Source organism: Semicossyphus pulcher, unplaced genomic scaffold (genome assembly GCF_022749685.1).
Source record: "Semicossyphus pulcher isolate SPU_LCO1_2020_fin unplaced genomic scaffold, fSemPul1.0.p SCAF_20, whole genome shotgun sequence".
In the NCBI taxonomy this organism is placed as follows: Eukaryota; Metazoa; Chordata; class Actinopteri; order Labriformes; family Labridae; genus Semicossyphus; species Semicossyphus pulcher.
In genome coordinates, this window is record NW_027211694.1 from 17,776,753 (window position 1) to 17,799,802 (window position 23,050).

Below are 23,050 nucleotides of genomic sequence, written 5' to 3' on the forward strand. Positions count from 1 at the left end.
CTCCATGTCTGTGAGAGGTGATATGCAGCACTGTGAGTGCCTGCAGGAATATCGCAGCCACATTATAAGCGATTAAAACCTTCAGTGGAAAGTGTCTGCTGAAGGGAAACAAAGAGGAGAAAATGAGCCGACTGTTACCTTGTTCGCGGTGGAGAAGGAGGATTCAGACATTATCTCCCGTCAACTTCTCCTCGTCCTTCCACTTTTCCGCTGTGCCCCTCTTCTTCTTTATCTGCTTTTCTTTGCTATAGAAAACCACACGGCAGAAGCGGCAGCCCGACTGCTCGGCTTGTTGTTGTGGAAGAAGTTGTTTTTTTCATGTAGCCGTGTAGCTTTATCTTGGTTTATCTGCTGGTCGAGTCCATTGCGCGGCAGTCGGTGTGAAAACTTCTTTTGTCTGCGTGTGTTTTCCCTTCATATGTCGGCAGCGTGCTGGTTAATAATCCCTTCCTGGAAGAGCAAGACTGAAAAGAGAGAGAGACCGACAGACTCTCTCTCTCTCTCTCTCTCCCTCCCTCTCTCTCTCTCTCTCTCTCTCATTGATCTGGATGTGTGTAAAACGGCGAAATGACGTGAATTCCCAGCACTGAGCCTTGCCCCCTTTTAAAGGGAAACCCGTTGCAGGAAATCGCAGCAGGTCGCGAGGCGGAGATACAACTACAGGCAGATAGACAGACTTATTTCCTTTCTTTCCACGTTTTTTTAATCAAAGCTTAATGCAAATGCGGTTACACAACAGGCTAAACCGCCATGATTTAATTAGGTAGCATGGAGTGCAAAAAGTAATGCAAAAACTGTAACATATTAAAGGAGATATAAAGTATATATCAGCCCATAAGATTGAGTAACTTTAAAGCTCCTGTGGGGGTTTTTTCGTTGGTTATGAAACGGACTGAAATTAATTCTGATTACTCTATATGACCTACAAAAGCAAACCAAACCATAAGTGATAAGACTGATTATTTCTATATAGTTATTTTTCATGCCTGGAACTTGTAGGTGTCAGACGAAGCAATTAACTGTACGCTGCCTTGGTTTTGTTAAAAACCACCACCTAAGGTACAGAACTAAATCAGCAAAGTGATAAGAGGTATGGCTTTGTCCACAGGGGGCGCCAAAACAACACAAACCGAAAGTTCCTCACAGTACCTTTAAATGAAGTGAATTACTACTTTATAGGCCTACGTATTGCACAACTGTCATTATATAAATGATTAGATTATTGCATACAACATTTTACCAAAGGCCACAAAGTGTCACTCTAAAGTCGGTCACTGACTTCCACCAATAATTGCGATAATAAACTTTATAATACAACAGGCTGAGACTACTTAAGGAATACTATCTGGAAAAAAGGAAACATACTCAATGCTTTTAAATGCATGTTGTCATGGTGATTCTAGAAATTTCTACATTAGGTTTTAGGTCTACTGGAAAAAATTTGACTAATTTTCTTTCTCATATTAGCAGAATGAGTAATAAGACTTAGACAAACACTGAACTATTCAGTTTTATGAAGAGAAAAAAACACATTGAGTCATAAATTGGTTTTCAAAGTGAGGTCTGCGGACCACCTGGGATCCTTTAGCTTGGTGCAGTTTTCCAGAAGAAAATAAAGTTCAAAATTGGTTGAATCCAAATGAGTTATCATGATTTTGGACTGCAGATATGTCAACGACCTTGTTTTTCTTACGGAGTTTGCCATAGGCCGTCACCTAACAACTTTCAAGCGATTTCACTGTAACAGACTAATCCCTAGTGTCGGAATGAAATCCCTAGAGTTTGCTGGTGTCAAGGGCTGCTGTCACTGTGTCCTTACTGAATGAGAAACGATAGTTATAGGCGCTCACTTGTTGTAAGAACATGGTGTTAGCACAGCAGATAGCTCCAGTGAACCGCTGAAAGTTTGAAGAAAGGTAGAAAATGCCTTGAAAGTGTCCTGCTATCTCGCAAGGCTATCCAAGCTAACTTTATTCAATCAATCATCACAGATAGCGCAAACCACGGCACACACAGCTGTGTTTCAAGGTGTAGCGTTGTACATAGTGTCCCTGCAAGAAACCCAGTCTTTAATCTTTTAGTCTCAGACTTAGATGTCTTAAGAAGTGAGAGGGTGCCAGACTTAGCCTTTTTACACTTTTTCAAAGACTTTACAATTATGTGTATGATTAGACGGATTACCGCATGGGCAAAGCGGACACATGCCCAGGGCCCTGAGCCGATAGGGGACCTTAGCCTTAAGAATGAAAATCTTTTTTTATGTGTAAAGTATTTTTGTTTGGAAAAGGAATGTTATTTTGACAATGTTGTTTAAATAAAATTATTGGAACGTTGTTTTTTAATGTAATTTTATTCCATAGACGTATAAGTTGCGAGGTACATTCACTTTTTCGTGGGCAAAATAACATTTTGAAAATGGAGAAACGTCTGCTCAGCAGGACAGCAAAACTCAAACTAAAGAAAGAAAGAGATGCTGGATGTGTATGATATGCATAGCTGCCTTGATCCACTGTTTGCAGCGTGACAGCTAAAACCACTGTACAGTTCCAGTGGAGCAGTAAATAGCAGACAGAGTTAGTAACTAGCTGGTGAACAAAGCATATAGCTCCAGCTCTTTGGGTGTTGGATGACACCAAAAAGAACTAAAAGGAAAGTGAATATTGGATTGGAAACCAGTTTAATTGGCACAGGTTTCCCTACACAGATGGTGAACAGTGCTAAATAAACTAATCCACTGTTGCAAATGAAGGGAATAACACCCTAAAATGTTTTTATAAGGTGTCAGACCACCATAAGCCTCCAGATCAGCTTCAGTGCTACTTGGTGTGGTTTCCACAAGTCTTTGAAACTCTTCTGGAGTGATGATCACTATTCTTTCATTTCCTCATTTGATGTTGATGATGGAGGAGGAGAAAAAATTGCCAAGAGATCTTTAAGCCTCGATGAGATTTGGTGACCAGAATGGAAGCTCTGTTCTTTTATAGAAATGGAATTTAGAGCTTCAGACTTTCTGGTGGTGGCAGATGGTGTAAGAAGGAAAGAGAAAAAAGAACATGGAAAAATCACTTCCAACGTGAACTGTATATTCTCTTCTCTAAGAGGGAGGGGGCAGGAAGCAAAGAGGCTGATGAGAAATTTACTGAAAGTTAACAAGGAAATGCAGTTAAGTGAAGATGAGGGATGATGAACTTTACATCCTGATGCTGCAGACTGAGACGTGATGTTGTGATGACGACACATTTTATGTTTTAACTTTATTTTGTACTTACATTCATGTATTTATTTTTTACAAAATGTAATCAGAGTGGGCGTCATTAGGATTTTATTTTGACCATAAACTCTAGAAAAATAAAATATTAAATTAAGTAAATTGTACATAAATCCATTTAAATATAAATAAATAAAATAAAATAAATGATATTGTCTTTGAAATTCTTTAAATTGCAATCACTAATGCAGGCAGTTTTTTTTAAAGGTCAACTGTAAAGGCACCTTTATTTTGTTAGTTTTCTGTCCCAAAATACACCACAGAGGTAATTTTATAGATATTGCTATATTAATTTATCAAAAAAAAAAAAAAAAAGGGCAGTTTGTTGACACAATAAAACTAGCATTCAACTGAATTTCAGTGTTCTCACAAAAATTCAAGGCACTGCAGGAGTGACGTGTTGTCTTAGGAGTGGTTTTAGCTGGGAATGCCAGATTACATTAATAGTATTACAGTAATCCGATTAAAAAGTGGCAAATGTAATCTTACACACCTACTGCAAAAACACAATAATCAGATTACGGACACTTTGAAAGAAAACCCAAAAAGTGTTGAATTGCTGCTAGTGGGAGACATAATATGCAGGTTATTCATACAGTTAAACCATGATAAATGTTATTTTTGGGACAAATAGAAATGATACAGTTCTGCTGTAAAGTAACATAATTGTGGCAGAGTGTATCAGTAGTATCCAATTTCTGGTTCTCTTATAAAGAAAAGTACATATAGCGTAGTAAAACATATATTGGATTATGTTCTTGTCTTGTATTTTTTTAATGTCAAATGTTCCCACTGTGTCCAGCTGTAAAGCAAGGGGAACTCTCCACAGGCTGCATGAGGTCATATGACACGCGGACGCCCTCAAGTGGAGGGTTGACGTAACAGCATACTCCTGATAAATACAGTTAAGTTTCGTTTTCCATTCATCAGAAATGAAACACTTGAAATGATACAGAATGTTCCTATTCCAGTGAATGCAGCAGGCGCTTTCCACTTCCAGTCGGTGTCTTGCTTGGAGGTGCAAGGAGAAGCAGGATGAGCGTTAAAACGATGGAGACCGACGTATTGAAGGCCATCTGCGCCAGTCAAGGAGCGGTTAACACCGTTGATTTGATGTCCAATCTCGGCTTTGGCGATACCACGAGTCAGATCATCAGTAACCGAGAGAAATTTGCTTTATGTTGTCCTTTCGGGCAGCCGAAGGTGGTGGTCCGGACCAGCCTGAAGCTGTGTAGAGCCAAAAACTGTCCGGGATCATGCAAGGAGCTGCACCTGTGTAAAAACTACCTCTTCAGCGGATCCTGTCACTTCATTCAGTTGAGGTAAATCTTTTTGCTTTAAGTATGAGGCCCAAGGAGAGTCATGTAGCCTTAAACCTGCCTGTCTGCCTGAGGGTAATGGCTCTGGACAGGCGGCTGGAGAGGCATGTAACTCCCTCAGAGATAGTTCAATTTGTTGAACATACGTTGTATGTTTTAGTTTGGCCTTTATTGTTAAATTTCAAACCATCATAATTTCCATGTGTCATCAAAATTTAATAGTGGAAAACAACACGGACAGGTTCGTGTCAGCGATTCGAAGATGTTTAATGAGCTTTATTTAATGTCGACCTTTTTAAAGGCCTTGCTTGGTACAAGTGGTGCGTTCAAGTCCAACTCGTCAATTTCAAATTGACGTTCCCCTATGAATCCGTCATAAAAACAAAGACATTGTGTAATTTTACTGCAAATTTAACACTTCGAAGAGCTGAAATATGGTGGTAGCTTCACATTTGGCATAATGCCTTTTAGGAGACAGTCTGGCATCTTGTGAAGAAAAAGAACCATTTCTTTCAATAGTTGTGAAGCTGCACCAGCAGCCGGTTTAGCTAGTTTAGGTTGGATGACCTCAAAGATTGTAAACAGCTTGACTCCAAACCAAAACTTAACTTTAAGAGTCTTCATGTTAAGTTTATCTTTGGCTCGCTGCTGGTTCTAGCTTTATATTTATCATCAAAAAGGACAGTGGGGTCAATCTTCTCATAACTATTAGCAAGGCAGAAGAGACATATCTCCCACAACACAGACACATTTGTTATTTACTGTAAACATTGTCAACTTAGAGATACGATTGGGTGAATCACCCTGTCCCACCTTTCTAACTCTTTAGATTTCGTATGAACTCAATTCTACCATTGTCAGGCAACACAAGCGAGTCAGTCACATGGTCAGCTGTGTTTCCCAGTTCTGATGCAACAGTGGCCTTTAGCCCTCTTTACATGTTACTGTTGATAACTTACATAAGTCCAGTATAAACACTTAAACATGTTTAATAGCTCTTCAGCTGCTACTGTAACTCATGTTAAAATGTGCTACTGTGAGGTTAGCTAACGAATGTCTTAGATTTACTTTTTTACAATATTGGATTTTATGGGGATATTTTCCAACCCTTTTAGCAGATTGCTGATTTCTATACCCATATAGGCCTATTAGACACATGTGCCTAAAATATCGTTATCGAAATCAAAAATCGGCAAAAAGGGTTGGAAAATATTAGCATATCGGATATCGACAAAAATCAAATATCATGCAACCCTAGTAAGAACACTACTTAAACTTAGATAATGTACAAAATGGCATACTTATTTGTATGTAACATTTTCTTTCAGATTAAATCTGCAACATTCATACAACTTAGATGGGCTTGGATGATGATATTTGGCCCCTCCTTGCATGACTGGTGCTGAGCAACTATTGCACTTTGAAAAACTGCCATCCCGCAGCCTCTTCACGCTTAACGGAAAAGGTGTGGTGGTGTTGTTTTATCGGCGGAAAATATCGGCAGAAAAATGACATATCGGCCGATATGTCATTTTCAAGCCATGATCTGCAGATACTGATAACGTGCCGATAATATCATATAACCCTACTTTATACCCTTTAGAATACATAACTATTTGTTAGATGTTAGATTGCCAACCACCACATAAATGCATCACTAACATTTATAATTATTCAGTAATATGTCCTTACAGCTAAATGTATTATAGTGACACTATATTGTGCAGGATGTTTTTTCTTTTCCTTAACAACTGTTGGCTCTATATCATGACTGAACTTTGTGTGTTTTGTGCTTTGATGACAGTAGAGGGTGCAGCTTCTCCCATGAGCTGAACACTTGGCACAATCAGGTGATACTGACAGAGCATGAGCTGGAAAGTCTGAGCAGGACGGAGCTATGTACACTTCTGCTGCAGAGCGACAACATGCTCCTGCCTTCGGTGAGTAAGCTGATAGCTTTGCGTCCACTACACTACTAGCAAGTATTTCATACAACTTAGTATCCAAACATCCAAACTATCCCTTTAAAGGAGGTGTTCCTATTTCATGCTTTTTACATTATTCTTGTCTCATCCTCCCCGTACCAGATATGTCATAATTACAACAATGGACCCGGCGAGTTTGGAAAATGTCAGGAAGGAGATTCGTGCAAGAGAGTGCATATCTGCGAGAGGTACCTGAACCGAGGCTGCAACTGCCCCAAGACTCATGATTTCAGCGCTCCACAGCCGTTAAAAAGCCTGCGGGATAAAGGTGTTCCTGACAGCCTCTTTAACTGCTTGAAGTCTGCTTATGCAAACAAAGAGGCTTTGAGGTACTCTGACAGAAAGGGCGAAGGGGGCAACAAGGGCAATAGTGATTTTTCTGAAGCGACCAACAGTGATGCATGCTGCCCCGACGGTCGGAATTCACAACAAAGGGAGTGGCACAGAGGAAGAGGGAGAGGAGGTTTTAGGGGCAATAGAGGCAACAGAGGTAATGCGGGCAACAGGGGCAACAGAGGCAACAGAGGCAACAGAGGCAACAGGAGAAACCCGGACAACCGTCCACTGCAGCCAAGAACCTCTTCCAGTAGTGACATCCTGGCTGATCTCAATGTCTTAGATCTGTACACCGATGATGGAGCAAGCGAAGGCAGCATTGAGCCAGATCGTGCCAACGACTTTGATGCTCGAAGCGACGACAGTCAGTACAGAAACCAAACAGGGAATCTAAATACTAATTCAACAGGTGTAAGAGGGAGAGGTGGCAACCGTGGCAACTGGGGCAACCGTCAAGAGGTGCTGCGAACCGGTTCCCCCTGCGACATGGTTGGTGCTTTCAGCAACGATGGAACAAACGCGAGACACATGCAAAGACCTGTGAGAGGTAAACTACACCGGCCGCAAAGCTTTAATTAAAACCTGAATAACTGTAAAATGTTGACATGGTGCATTTTTTTTCTCCTTCAGATAAAACTGAGATATGCATGTACTTCATCAAAGGTCACTGCAAACATGATGGTGAGTAATAGCAGAAGTCCAAACAGTTTGAATTGCACTTATTAGATTTACTGAGCTATTGTTTGCGTGCAATGTCAATATTGTTCAATGGCCAATGTTTTTCACAGAGAAGTGTTATAAAGCTCATGACAAGTTGCCGTACAGATGGGAGGTCAGCAAGGACGATAAATGGACCGCCATGCCTGATAATGAGAAGATTGAGAAGGACTACTGTGACCCTAACAACTCATACAGGTGCTCTCTGCTGACATGCCTCAGATTGTAGCTCTGGGGATTTGTTAGTCTTTAACTCTCAAGCTGGATACATTTACAGTCAATTTTAATGGGTTACACTTTATAAAGTATTTTAAATTAGCAGTAAGATGCAGTGAGATTACTGCTGCAGAAATATCACTGAAAATGCATTTTGCATAGATATAAAATCTTTATTTAAACAGGGAAGATCAACTGAGAACAAAGCTCTCATTTGCAAAGGTGCCCTGTATATACAAAATTAAAACAGGTTTGCGCTGGTTTAGCTCAGTTGGTAGAGCAGGCGCCTCATGTATAGAGGCTACAGTCCGCATCGCACTGATCGCAGGCTCGACTGCCGATTGATCAAACCCTACTCCCCACATTTCCTGTCTCTCTCCAGCTGTCCTATACTGTATAATACAGCCAAAATAATAATAATTAAAAAAATTAGTAGTGTAAAAATCACATTCTTGTACCAACAAAAACACAAGACAGACAGACCTACAGCAACAAGTAAAAACAGGCACAATCCACAGCGACAAAAGACACATCAACAGTAACATTCATTTTCTAAAACATCGTTTAACTTGAGCTTAAACTGTTCTACAGGTACAAATGTATCTAATTTAAGGAAGTCCAGAAGCATATTTCCCCTATACGGAGCATGATAAATAAAAGCAGTTCCGTTTTCATAAAAGGGATGGCTAAGGCAATGTGCTCTTGTGAACGAGTATGATGACCCGTGTTTCTAAATCTTAACAGCAATGATGAATAGAATGGTTGTTAAGGATGGCCTTGTAAATAAAAAGGAGACAGTGACGTTCTCTTTGAGTGGTGAGTGATGGCTACCCGGACCTTCCCATAAAGTATACAATGATGGGTTCTAAAACGGTCACCTGTAATAAATCTGAGAGTACTGTGATACAATGCATCAAGGTGCTTAAGGGCATTTGTAGTAACGATAAGAATGTTGCCTGCACAATGTTGAGGCCCTGCTTATTTCTGAAAAAAGAAAAAAGGAGAAGAAAACATGATGACAGATGAGGCTATGTTCAAGAAATGAAGTTAAGATCTTTTACGTACGTAGAGGACCCTGACTAAGTTTTGAAAATAGACATTTGAGATAATTGAAAAAAAAGTTGCAAAGCAGCGATGACAGTAATAAAATACTTTTTTTACGCTTCCTTGAAATCAGTTGTCATTTTTGTACCCGAGGAGTCGGTGGAATTTGCTACCGACTTGCAATTTTTGTTGTTTCTAGGTCTGACGATTATTGCTACACAATTAATTTAGCGAAGCATAAAAACAATAGGGTTCCAAAAGCCTTGCTGCTTGGAGAATACTGAACAATATTGCTGCTTGGACCCTGAACTTGTGTCTGTTGGATAAACATGAAGCTGCAGCTGGCAGTCGTTAAGCTTAAATTAGCAGAAAGACTAGAAACTGGGGGACCAGCTAGCTTGTCTTTGTCCAAAGATAACAAAATCCAGTCACTCTGCCAGCATCTGTAATTCTTGCTAACTATCACATGTCTTATTAACAAGTGTGTTTATGGGGGTTTGTGTAGACTATTTCTTAGGGTGCAGTGACATCCCTGAGTCTGCCAAAGTGAGGTTGCCAGGCAAAGAGAGACTCTGCGCCTAGTTTGTCACTGGCTATTAGCTGCTTTTTATTTTTACTGTATAGACTTGAGAGTGGTATTGATTTTGTCATCTTAAACTTTGTAAAAAGGTAAATAAATTAAACTACTTATTTCAGCAAGGTGAGGCGCATTTCAAAAGTGTTTCAACGTTGCAAACACATTAAAAGATATAATGTAAAAGATATCTTGGATGACTGGATTTGTATGAATTAACAGTTTTTCCTTTTGCTGTCTTTAGTAGCAGCAGTCCACCTGTGCACTTCGACACGATGACCCAAGGACAGAACAAAGTGCGGCGACTCTCCACCGTTAACTCTTTGCTTCAGCCGGACTTCATCCACACCACTGAGTGGGTTTGGTACTGGGAGGATCAGTTCGGGAAGTGGAACTTGTACGCTTCAGCTGTGAGTAACTGGACAGTCGTTTTATGTGTGTCTGACGATAATGTACACATGAGAACTTTTTTTACTGAGTGTTACGTTTTAGAGCACGACACACTTGTTGTCAAAATGTTGTCAGCACTGAGGGCCTGTGTCCACTAATGCTGCTTTTTGCACTGGCAGCGCCTACAATCATCTCAATTTCAGAGCGCTTCTCACCTGCGCTCACTGTTGCTAGGTTACGAAAGTTGTCTGGTGGCACTTCCGCTTCCCTCGATAGGGATCATTAAGTCTGTTTTAAATTGCTCAGTTTGCTAAAGAAACAAAAAGGTTGGAAAGGAATCGTGTCCCGGCATTAACTCTACACCTGGAAATTGTACCCTCCAAAAAGCGGAAGGATTAGCTTTTCCTCCACCTTTGTTTTCGACAAAATTGATATCTGAAGTCCCGCCCTTTCTTGATTTTGATTGGTCTCGATTTTGAAAGCTGTGTGAGCGCAGAGACAAGATTTTTTTTTTTAGAAAAATAGCAAATGTTTTAATGTGAAAGGTGTCACTCAAAATGATGAATCAAAGACCTAAACTCTCAGAGCATTTTAGCCTCTTGATATTTTATGTTAAGTATAAATGTACAGGGTTGGGAGGGTTACTTTAAAAATGTATTCTGATACTGTAACTAATTACTAGTAAAGACATTTAAATACTTTTGCAAAATGTAAATTTAAATTAATAGTGATAATTATGTGTTTTTAAATGTACTTAAGTAAGTATGCTGTTCACACAACTTCACACTCAAACAAAAAGTAACCTGCCATAAACGTATTCCAGTCTGGAGCTTGTGTTTTTACCCACACCATCCCGGCTGCAGCCATCACCAGAGTCATAAACTATTTTTCAGTAGTAGAAGAAGATGACAGGTTAGCTAACATTTGTAACTGGAATTCTGTGCAGCTAACGTTAGCGGTTAGTCTTACCTGTAAATGTTGCTTTAGATTAGATGTGGAGTCTTTGGATAAAGACAGCATTTTCACAGCAGGAAGGCGTAACTTGCACTGTACTGCGATGTTGCTCCCATTTGCAGCCAGTGAAAGTATTTTTTTTTCTGTAACTAACGTAATACAGTTGCCTTTTTTTGTATCCTTGTTATGTAACGCTGTTACTTGTATTCCGTTACTCCCCAAGCCTGTAAATGTATTTTGTATATTTACTGGGGTAAACGGACATTCATTGACCATCTCAGAGTTAGCTAGGTAGCTACATTTCATAAGCTGTCTCTGAGCAGGTAGATCCACAGCAGGAATATGGCATCATTATTTTTATGATGAGCATTAGAGTGGATTCCAGAATATTAGGCAACCCTTTTTAGCATCAAACAGCAGACAGGCCAAACTAGCTACAAGCTAGTAAACAAAGTGGGCATTCAGCGGCTAAAATGTTTTTTCCCTTAGGAAAACAAAATGGCTTAAGTACATCATTTTGACATAAACATAATAAATGCTAATGTTGCTAGCTGACTTCTTGATTTGTAAATAAGCAAATGTTCTCTAACACCTTCAGCAAATACATGAAAAATAGGAAAAGTTTTCAGTTTTTCATGATCTTAATTTGCTAAATGCTAAATATTTAGAATAGATTCCCAGCCTGCAATGTTGTGCCGATCAAGCCACATATGTCACCATTTAGAGGCTGGTCAAAGTTTAAAGTCATTACTTTTCAGTAACGCCATAAAATCCTAAATGACTCCTGTAACAACACTGAATCTGCTCCTATTTAGATAACAGTGCGAGTTAGCAAACATTGGAACAGCAAATAAAAACTGCAGTAGCCAACAGTTTCTGAAGATATGCACAGTGACAGCCTGTCTGGGCACGCAAAGCTAGTGGAGCTGATTTGGGCTAAAAATGGTCACTTTACCTTTATTTCAGTTACACTTTGCAGGCGTCCTAAAGCCTGAACGCTGCTGTTGTGAACAATTCACTGCAGCAAACTCCCTCTAAACTCACTCTAATAATATTTGTGTATGAAAGAAAGAAATTCTGTGGTTAAAGTGGAATTTATGATGTGATATTAGCCTTTCTGTGTGATACTCTGTTATCTTAGCCACGCTGGCTGGGGTCCACATGGACTCTGGCAGTTGTCACAGCAGTGTCAGTGTCTGCCTTTTAAAGGGATAGAAACATAGAATATTGACTCATACCAGGATTGAACTTCCCACTCACGATCTACTAAACCTGCGCTGAACTGAAGTCAGCCTCTGTTTATATAACTCTGTAAATCTTACATCCTGTTTTATCTCTCTATGTTTATAGTAGACACGTTCCCCCCTGCTTTATTCTTTTTCTAAGGCTGATACCCTTGGACATCATTTTAAGTTTTAATCTTATCTTCTGTGACTCTGCATCCACACTTTAAATGAAAAGAAGCAGAGTTGTGTGCACGGTTTGTGTGGCAGAATCTTTGAGGAAAGCGATTAGCAGCAGCAGAGATTGAAGCCAGATTGCATAAATTTCAATTGGTCATGCTCGCGTTGGACTGATGAATTAAGAAATATAGTTTTCAGGGCCTTTTTCAGCTCCCTCCCGGTGAACTTCCAAAACTGAATCCAGACTTTCAAAGCAGCAGGGGAACACAGTGTGACATTTTTAAATCAAAGACTGACTGCTGATAAAAATCAAATCATGGACCAGACTTAATTTTTACATTTTACCAACATTATATTCAATGTAATGTTTTAACATGAAGTGCATTTGCATAAAAAACTGTTTATCTTGTTTCATTAAACTGTGCTAAGCTAAGCTAAGCTCTTTGTCTTTCTTAAGACACATTTTGTTTCCCTGACGATTGTGCCAACGTCCACTGTTTTGACAATGTAATTGACTATGTTTAATCTCTTTCTCTTTTTGCATACCACATCACCTGGCTCCTGATTGTCCATCACATCATCACATTATCTGTGTTGTGTTGCAGACCGGTGGACACAAACCAGCAGACATGGACAGCGCTAAACTGGAACAGAAGTTTCTGGAGAATGACAAAGTTGTGGTGGAGTTCACCGTCGGTGCACAGTCATATTCACTCAGTTTCCCAGGTATTCAAAGATTACGCGATTGATTACTCTACGTGTTTATAATGTTGTACATTTTGTAATATTTACACAGTACTATAATCATGTTTTCTTTTTCCTCCTCAGACATGATACAAACAAACAAGCATTATAGCACTAAGAGGCTTGTGAAGAGGCGGCCCCGGTTTGTCTCTGCTGCGGATGTCCTAGCAAAGAGAGTGAGGTATGACATCCATGTGTTGTCTGTGGATGCAGCTTTTGTTTTGTTCATTTAAAAGGCTTAATATGGGACATTTTCCACATTAATATATCCGAAATCAAGCATGTCCTATGTAGGGATAGACCGATTATCGGCCGGGCCGATTATGGGCGCCGATATGCGGCATTTTGACGCATATCGGCATCGGCCTTTTTTTTTTCTTTTTTTATCCGACGGCCGATAAGAGATCAATTTAAAACTGGGTTATTTTGGCTCTGATGCAGCCGCGCCTCTCTGTCTGCAGTCACAACTCTGTCTCCAGCATTGTCCCACCCACAGCACTGATTGGTTACACGCAGAGCCATGGCTCGGGTAACAGCCAATTAGCAGTGAAAGCTGTGCATGCAGAGTGCTCACACACACGGCAGAGAAAACTTCATTTCTTTGCAAATTTTATTTAACTTTGTTTTATTTACTTTATAAAACTTCAGGAAGTTATTTATTTATTTATTTAAATTTTCAGTTAACTTTATAAGAGATGCTGCTGACCCTGGGAACTCCCTGCGCTTTTTGTTTGTTTGTTTAATAAACATATGCTTAAAGGCATTTAAACAAAGTTAAGTGTTGGAGTTTGTATAATTCAAAATTTTGACTCCAATATTTTCACTTTTGCTGCAAATGAATATCGGCTCCAAATATCGGTTACCGGCCTCCTTGACTACTAATAATCGGTATCGGCCCTGAAAAAACCATATGGGTCTATCTCTAGTCCTATGAAAATATATCCTTGAAAAATAACTTCCTAAAAAATAGTGAAGTCAAACTCCCTCTGTGTTTGTCCTCAGCTATTTGTTTACATGGACGAGACGGCTCCGCGTTCCCGTTTCATGCGAGTTCATGTACGCGTACTCGAGTAACATTAGTGACGATAGCTAACTCAGTGTTTATTTGAAGCTTGTTTGCTTAGTGTTCTGTAGCGTATTCATATCACGGTCATTCAGTGTAATTCACCATGCTAGGAGGGGCTGTAGCAGCATGCATAGTAAACTAAAGTGTGCTAACGTTAGCCCGCAGCAGTACAATGCTGGTTGTGGTCTATTGCAGCTCGAGCTGTAAAATGCATTCTGCGTAAATTAGCCTGTACAGGCCTACCAAACTATTTAGATAATTTCGTTATAATTATGTTCAGGTTGTAGTAGGTTAAAGGTTGGGGCTAGGTGGTTGCTTTGTGGCGGAGGTGTGGCCAAACGCAGCGTTTGTTTTGGTTTCATGCTGGTGCTCAAGTGCGACATCTACTGGACATAAAAGTCGCATATTAAGCCTTTAAAAAACAATATTTTAATAACCAAAATAAAAATAAATGCTAAACCTAATTTTCTTTCTGACCACAGAAGGCCTCTTGGTCAAGCAAGTTTCACTGCTATACCAGACCACTGGGACAAGACCCAGATCCCCCAAACAGGATACAAGGTACTGTGAATACGTCACACCGTCAAACCTCCTCATATACTTAAATGTCTTAAGAGTTGTGTGAACGTACATGCTTTGCCGCCCCCTCCCTCTGGACACTCTCCCTCACTCCCCTCTTTCAAAACTGGACTCAAAACCCACCTATTCAAAGCTGCCTTTAATCTGTGACCGATCATTATCTTAGTGTTGTCACTGTTTTATACACACATTTTAACTGTATTTTCTGCACCTTTATCATTTTATAATTTGTATATTGCTTTTACTGTCTTTGCTATTTTGTTTTAACATGTAAAGTGTCTTTAAGTACTTTTTAAAGCACTATATGAAGTAAATGTATTATTATTATTATTATTATTATAACCTTCACGGTACATATTTGCTCATTGTTTGTCTTTGACCAAATGGCGGAAAATCAAGTGTAAAGCACCCTGGAAATCCGTTTCCAAGATTAGTATGAAATTAAATGTGTAAATGATTTGAATAATTGAGTTGCTTCACAATCAGACTTATTTTTTCTTGGTTTTATTCGCTGTTTGTTGCTCCTTTATTTTAGTGATGTTTTGTATTATATTGGGATTGTGGGAAAACAGTGTCCATCAGCACCAAACTTTAAAATCAAATGATTTATCTTAATTAACTTGATATTTTCCCACTTATTTATCACAATAGTTTAGCCACACCATTGCACTGGATGACATGTTCCATTGCTACATGGTCCTGCTGCTTTAAAGACTCCAAATGTGTATTAATCCGCTGCTGAAAATAGTACCCACCAAATAACCACTCCTGTTTGCGTAACATTTTTTGATTCGAAATGTTAAACTATAAATTTGTTTTATGTCTTCTACAGCAACCAAGTGCTTTTTTCAATCACAATAACCTCAAATGTGATGTGCCTGACATGAAGGCCAGCAAAACAATTTAGTGCAGCAGTTCTTACCTGTAGATGGTCTAAGTTGGTAGTTCTGCTCTCTACAAGCCAGAAAGGTAATGAACACAATTTGGCCACCAGCAGCTATAATAAAAGCAAAACATGTCGCTAACACTTATTGGCTGTAGGTGACAGTAGGGGTAAAAGGGGAGAACCCGCCGCCTGTGAGTTTGTGAGTTACTAAGTGAGTTGTTAAGTATTACAATGGCTGGTTAAAATGTTAAAGTCTTAAAACAAGCAAGCAAAGTAATAACCTTCTAGTGTTGTCTTACAAATACTGCATATTTAATCTCCTAAACAAAGATCTTCCTATTGGTAGACAGATTACGGTTCAGTGGTCTCCATTGGAAAACTTTCCATTGAATTAAAGCTGCTGTAATCAATATTCTCACTAAAGTTCTTCAAGAAAACTCTAAAGTAAAGAAAAGTCTTACTTAAAGAAAACAATACTTGTTGCTTAGCACCACACAGTTAGCTGGTGAATAAAGCATATGCAGCTGCAGCGAAGAGCCACATATTCACATTAGGAGTTGGTAGTAGAGGGGACGATAGCAAACTAGAAATGCTAACGTTAGCAGCCATAGCAGAGAGTAATCGTTATCATTGTTCAAAAGGACAAATAATCAAAGTTACTTTTTTATTCTGGATGCAACGAAGCGACTACGCTGCTTCTAAACGAGCCGTGCATTTTTCATCCGTCTGCGTGACAGCAAGTGGACTTTTGATCTGAAATAAACTAGTGGATTAGCGTTGGTGTTTTTATCAACACGACATGGATAACTGAAAACCTGGATGCGTTTTATGAACTTTCTTGGCGGAGGATGGATTATATGCACGGCCAGGCACAGGGGAGAAGGCTGCGTCACATTAGGTAGGACAAAAAGTTTTGTTTTACAACTGACTAATGGTAACTAGTTAATAGCAATCAGCTGTGAAGTCAGTGCTGATAGGGTTTGTGTCACTCGGCCTGGGTCATTTCTCGTTTCTGCATGGGTCCTGGTCCCAGCTTTCAAATAATAGACAGGTCCTGTTCGGTTCCGGGTCTCTTTGGGTTCGGACATGACATTTTGGACCCGTGAAGACCTCTAGTTGGTTGTGAGCAAAAACAGGGCTTAAAGAGAGTGAAAATGAGACTTTTATCAGGTTGCTACAAACAGGGCTCTTATTAACCGTTTCTCTTGGACAGCTGGATGTTTAAATAAAAGTTATTAAAGGCAGTTGCGCCTGATAATGTTGATGAATTTATTTTTTTGAGAATTTAGATGTTATGGAAAAATAATTTATTTTCTGTACACGTTTTTTCCAGCGAGTGACCCTCCAGCGCACCTCGGATGAGTTTAAGGAGATTGAAGCTCTTTTCTGTCAAACTGTGAGAGGCTTTGACATCGTCAAAATCGAGAGGATTCAAAACAAAGCTCTCTGGGAAGTCTTTCAGTGGTACGTATGTGATTTTATGTGTCTGTTCTGAAAACCTTTCATTCAGACATGAGGGCTTTGTCCGCTACAGCAAGTAGCTTATTGTAGCTAATGTTTGAATTTCCTACTTGTTCAGTGTTTAAGTGACTTTGTCTCCATTTACGTTAGCCCGTGTTCCAAAATGTATCAGCTTGGCTTTATTTCTTTTCCTAAATGAAGGCAGAAAACTCAGATGAAGAACAACAGCAATGGGTGTAATGTGACAGAAAAAAAGCTGTTTCATGGCACAGACTCGAAATTTGTAGACGTCATCTCCCACACCAACTTTGACTGGAGAATCTGTGGAACTCATGGAACAGCGTATGGCAAAGGTCAGTAGTGTTCATTCTTCGCTTCTTACTGATTTTTTTTTTTTGTTAACTCGTGGATAAGTTGGTCCACAGAAAATTATCAACCACTTTATTTAAAAATCATTCACTAGAGTCAGTTAAAGAGGGGTTATTATGCTGTTTCACATTTTAAGACATATATAATGTTACAATGTTGGATGTCCAAAAAAACGTGGGTGAAGTTTTACATCTTTAGGTGAAAGTATGTTGGAGTAATCCCCTGCTAAAAAAAGTCTCAGTCTGCAGGCTGCTGTGAACGCTTGCTTTCAGACACACTTCTCAAGACGCTTCACTTTGTGATGTCACAAAGTGGAGGAACTCTATATTTGGGCATCTGCCCGAGACACAGCAGAACTTCCTGCCAAGGATCCCGCATGTCGGCGTATTTAACAGCACAACAGCTTCTTGTGTTGGTTTCAAGCAGACATCACACATATGGAAACTTCAATGACTGTAGTGATTATTTTAGTTACGTCTCTTCTCGCTGATCCTCCTCTACTCTGCTAATCTGGAACAGATCGGCTGCAGGAGCTGTATTTGTCAACAGAGCTGTCAATCATCCTTTTTACATCATCAAATAACTAATTAAAACTGAACTTGTCAGAAAAATGAACATTTGGACATAAATCTGCATGATAAAAAGTAACTATAATGAAAGAAACCATGTTTGAGAAGCATTTATTTGGCGTGTATTTTGATTTTATAGTTAGACTCATGTCCCATCTCTTAATATGGCAGGCTTTATGACCTATACTGCAGCCAGTCAGCAGGGGGCGATCGAAATCTTTTGGCTTCAGTTTTAGAGAGCCGTCATGTCGTCCATCTTTTTATACAGTCTATGGTTCTGCCCCTCGGCAGGCTTCGGAGAGCTGGCCAATCAGAAGAAATATGGCTTGTAGGGGCAGGGTTTCTTAAAGAGACAGAGCTGACTGAGTTGTTTTCGGCAGAGGCTGTACGAGGGCCTGCACAGAGCAGCAGTGTGAGAAAAACATTTTTTAACTGTAAATACTGCTAAGCTACTCCACAGGTGTGAAGCTTGAAAATACCATAATAACCCACCTTTAAGTATGATGCAAAAATGTCAAATTTGCTAGTTTCACAATCGTAAGGTTTTGCAGTATTTCTTGAATGTACATGTTAGTTTAGTGACTTGCTAAGACTGTTTTATTGAACACCATTAGTCCTGGGAAATAATATTTTCACTATTTTCTGACATTTTTAAACCAAACAAAAAAATTTTTTCAAGAAAATGATAATATTGAAAACTTTTAATTAAAAGTTACAGCCTCTTCACCACTTTCCACATACTAATGCAAAGTATAACAATAACAAAAATCTGTTGGTGTCCTAACACAGGTAGTTACTTTGCCCGGGATGCCAGATACTCCCACAGCTACACCGGTGATTCTGATGTCAAATCCATGTTCGTTTCACGGGTTCTGGTGGGAGACTACACGAGAGGGTCCCCCGACTACCGCAGACCTCCTTCTAAGGATGGCGGAGACATACGCTTCTACGACAGCTGCGTAGACGACATCTTAAACCCCTCCATCTTTGTTGTGTTTGAGAAGCACCAGATCTACCCCGAGTACCTGCTGCAGTACAAGACCACGCACCCGCTCGTCTCTCAGTATGGTGCTGCGTCCGCACCGGCACCGAAACCAGTTGCTGCACCGAAACCAGTTATTGCACCACAACCAGTTATTGCACCAAAACCAGTACCTGCACAGAGAGTAGCTCCCAAACCCACCGTTACAGTTTACCAACCCAGCACTTCCTCGTACCGACCCAGCACTTCCTCATACCAACCCAGCACACCCTCTTACCAACCCAGCACATCCTCATACCAACCCAGCGCACCCTCTTACCAATCAAGCACTTCCTCATACCAACCCAGCGCACCCTCTTACCAATCAAGCACTTCCTCATACCAACCCAGCGCATTGTCGTATCAACCCAGCACATCCACTTACCAATACCAAACCAGGAGAGCTGTTAACCTAGACATACAATCTCCTCCTCCTTCTTCCCCAACACCGCCAAACAAGAAAAAATCTGATTCCTGTGTTATTGCTTAAAGACAAAGGTGAAGTGATGTCAGTGAAGTGTTTGGAATGGATAACTACACTTAATTTGAAGGAGCTTGTTGGCGCTAATGCTAAATGCTCTCGTTAATTTAAGTGAAAAGATTAAATGTAGTAATATCGAATCGTAAACCGTAAAAATATTAATTCAAGTGTTCAATAAGGATTAGATTACCTTTTATGAAGCACACGGCAGTGTCACTGAAAAATCTTAAAGAGATCAGATGAGATTTTGTTCTCACTGGCGCCACCTATGGCGATAAGTTGTAATTGCAGGTGTGATTTTTGGACCTCACTTAAAAAGAGCGAGAACACTGCTTCAGACTTAGACAGATAAAATGAAGACTCTTCATGTGAATGTCGGGAGTTGTTTCTTGTTTTCATGTTGTACTTGTTATAAGCTTTGTTGATGTGTAAAAGGGACTCGATACAGCGTCAGACACGGGCCCCGCTCGTACCTATCAAAGCCGCTCAGCGGTATATGAAGGCAAAACAGTTCCCCAGACTTTTTGGATGGCTTCCGTATCGTCAATTCCATAGAGCAAGTGTACTGTAGTGTCCTTAAACCCAACCTCCTGATCCCTGTTGCTCTGATGCGTTATGCAGAGGGAAATAACCCCTGTATCTGCTATAAGTGACTGTAGGACATAATGAGTTAAATAAGGGTTATTTAAATGTTTGGTCTGGGAGGTTGTTCGACCTAAAATGATATTAACTGCTGATGAACAGGCTTCACTATCACAATATAAGTAGATAGAGAAAAGTCTGCATCATGTGACTATCGGACGTGATAATAACAAAGTTTTGCCACTAACATAAATAGACTTCAAAGCCAGGTGTACTTCCTTAGGGCTTGGCCATTAGTCATTACTAATGTTTATTCAGTTATAGTGAGGATTTACTCGTAACTAAACAGAGACCGATGCGGCGTCTATTTTCTCTGGCGGACTGATTAACGCTGGGTGATGGACGTGCTTGTGAAGAAGAAAGAAAACAGTTTATAACAAAGAATACTGCACAGGCTTTCAGTAGTGGGATAAAGGCTAAATATCCATTGTGTTAGCTAAGTTGACATTGCAGAAATGTATTTAACTTCAAATCTTAAGAATGTAACACGCATGTCTTGAAAATTGAAATATTATCAGGATTTGATTCATTCATTAAAAAGCAGATGGATCTACTTTTCCAGTCGGATGCCATTTAACAGCTGCAGAGGAGGAGACCGCACACAGGTTGCATAATAAAGAGAGAGCCAGACTTCAAATAACATTACATACAGCAAAAATGAGTAGAAAACATGATGTTTCTCTGTCTCGTATGTATGTATTCTTTTGGAAAATGTCTCAGCCTCCTCACCTTTCCTCTCATATTTGACCTGTTTGTCTGCCAGGACTTTTAGGTGTTGTCAGTGAACATTTAGGTTCAATGCAACTTGTATCAAAGGATTTAATTTCTTTGTTTCTTTTGTCACATTTCACTTTTACTAATTTAAAAACTTTATGAAACATTATTTTTAATGTGTCACAAATCTGCTCAGGAAGTTTTAATACATCACGATGCCTTTTAAAAACTCTTATTGAATGACTGTGTTAAAGCGTACGTCATACTGTTTTTAGTAAGCGTTGCATTACAGCTGCTGCCTCATTGCTTTCATCCGAGGAGAGGACAACATGCTGTGTGGACATTAAAAAATAAGACGTATAATAATTGGCTTCAATCACAATATTGTTAGTGAGGTATTGTCTCATGTATGTGAGCAGTTTTCATTTCACACTTTGTTAAGGATGCACGTTTTTGCTTGCAGATTTGGAGTCCTGTTTTTCATTTGCTTAACGATTCCTCTGCTACTACAAGTCTAGCCATTTCTACTACAGTTCTACTGTTTGAATACACTATTGATTTTGTGCATTAGAAATAAATATATTCATGTTAAATTTGCAAAAATAAACCACAATAATTTTTTTCTGGTTTACATTACATGGTCTTATTTTGTTTCTGTCTGAGCTGCTCTCTCTTTCTGTCTCATAAGTGAATTGAAAGCGCCACCAGCGGTCGGGTTGGAGCCTCTCAGTGAAATGAGGCAGAGCATGAAAAGTGATCAATATGGCTGCCGGTGCTTCCTTAGACATTAGGCCTGCAAATCACCCCCCCGCTCCGCTCCCCTTAACACAACAACATACAAAAATATATATACACTAGCAGCTGCCTCTTGTTGTGTGTCCTGACAAGCAGCTGTGAGGATGTGAGTATGTTGTATGTGAAGATGTGCACGCTTACTTTTTTATTGAATTATTGCTCATGCTAAAATATGCAGACTTACACTATAATTTACATTGCTGTAACAAGACATAGCCATTTACCTCCATGTCAAAGCAGTAAGTTTTAATGTTTACAAGTGTTTACAAATGTTTACATTTGCAATTCACCAAACCCTGATCCAGATATTCTCTGATCTAAACAAGAATAACAGAAAGAAATCAATCACTTAAAATGCTTTGGTTTGGACTAAAGAAAATATAGTAATAGATCAAATGATTATGAGCATTGTTTAAGGCAGTGGTTCTCACCTGGTCTCGCCTCAGGACCCACCTCCACCTCCTTAATGACAAATCACGACCCAAATTTCAGATTTTTTCAACAGCTCAAATGTATTTAATAAAAAATACCGCAGTTTTGATCTGACACAGAACGAAACATAAATGCAACTACTGTAGGGCTCAACAAGTTCCAGGAATGTAAGTGTAGCTGGGATTACCCAATCAGTGGATACATTAAGTGTGACTACACTACACTACTACTACACGCATGTCGAAGGAAAACTATGTCCTTCAAAATAAAAGGCCAGCATCAACATTTTTTTCAAGCACACATCTGCGACCCACTGATATCAGCTCTGCGACCCACTTTTGGGTCCCGACCCGCCAGTTGAGAACCACAGGTTTAAGGTGTTGTCTGTTGTTCCAAATTCATCCATTATCTATACCCCTATCCCTTTGCTGACAGGCTTGCGAGGGGCTGGAGCCAATCCCAGCTACCATTGGGCAGGAGGAAGGTTACACCCTGTACCAGTCAATCACAGGGCTGACACATAGAGACAGACAATCATTCACGCTCACACACACACCTACAGGCAATTTTTAGAGTCACCAATGAACCTAATGAGCATGTCTTTGGACTGTGGGAGGAAGCAGGAGTACTCGGAGGGAACATACGTATGCACGAGCAGAGCACGCAAACTCCACACAGAAAGGCCCACTTCATCCGAATCGGGGTTCCAACTAGAAACCTTCTAGCTATGAGGCAACAGCGCTAACCAGCGCTAACAACCGCGAAGCCCTGTTCAAAAAACCACTGAGAATTACATCTATATTTGTAGTTTCCCTCTGCTTTGTGGAGCATTTTAGCATGTGTTAGCTTGTTTTGGTTTTGCTACCCAGACCATACCTGTTGTTTTATTTTCTTTGGCATACAGAAATAAATCTTTCCAGTAGCATTCAGTCAGATTCTCTGATTAATATCAGGGAGACAAAGTTAGCCACTAGCTTCTGAACATATTACATACAGATGTTTCAGGAGTTAGTCCTGACCCAAATACAGAGCTAAAGGGAAGCTGATATTGAACTTACATTCTTAAGATGGTGAAGAAGGCGCTC

At 39.8% G+C, this 23,050-nt stretch overlaps 2 protein-coding genes across 5 annotated transcripts in view; one reads left to right on the top strand and one right to left on the bottom strand.

Moving 5' to 3' along the window:
* Positions 1–481, bottom strand: part of etv6 (ETS variant transcription factor 6) — a 34,941-nt gene extending 34,460 nt beyond the window's left edge. For all 3 annotated transcript variants that reach the window (XM_069671408.1, XM_069671407.1, XM_069671406.1), the window contains exon 1: positions 139–481. Coding sequence is in view for 2 of the 3 variants with exons in the window: in XM_069671407.1 (XP_069527508.1) it covers positions 139–171 (33 nt within the window). In the remaining variant the exon portion in view is untranslated. The remainder of the gene's footprint in view (positions 1–138) is intronic.
* A 3,727-nt stretch (positions 482–4,208) lies between these two features.
* Positions 4,209–21,374, top strand: LOC138599741 (protein mono-ADP-ribosyltransferase PARP12). 2 transcript variants are annotated; one of them, XM_069671497.1, is made up of 12 exons: positions 4,209–4,590; positions 6,392–6,527; positions 6,675–7,455; positions 7,539–7,589; positions 7,697–7,823; positions 9,704–9,869; positions 12,812–12,932; positions 13,035–13,131; positions 14,499–14,577; positions 16,815–16,945; positions 17,144–17,295; positions 18,670–21,374. In XM_069671497.1, the coding sequence occupies exons 1-12, from the start codon at positions 4,304–4,306 to the stop codon at positions 19,389–19,391; spliced, it is 2,850 nt and encodes a 949-aa protein (XP_069527598.1). In that variant the 5' UTR covers positions 4,209–4,303; the 3' UTR covers positions 19,392–21,374. The 2 variants fall into 2 exon arrangements, with proteins under 2 accessions (XP_069527598.1, XP_069527599.1); XM_069671498.1 differs by having other exon boundaries at positions 6,395–6,527.
* The last annotated feature ends 1,676 nt before the right edge of the window (positions 21,375–23,050 follow it).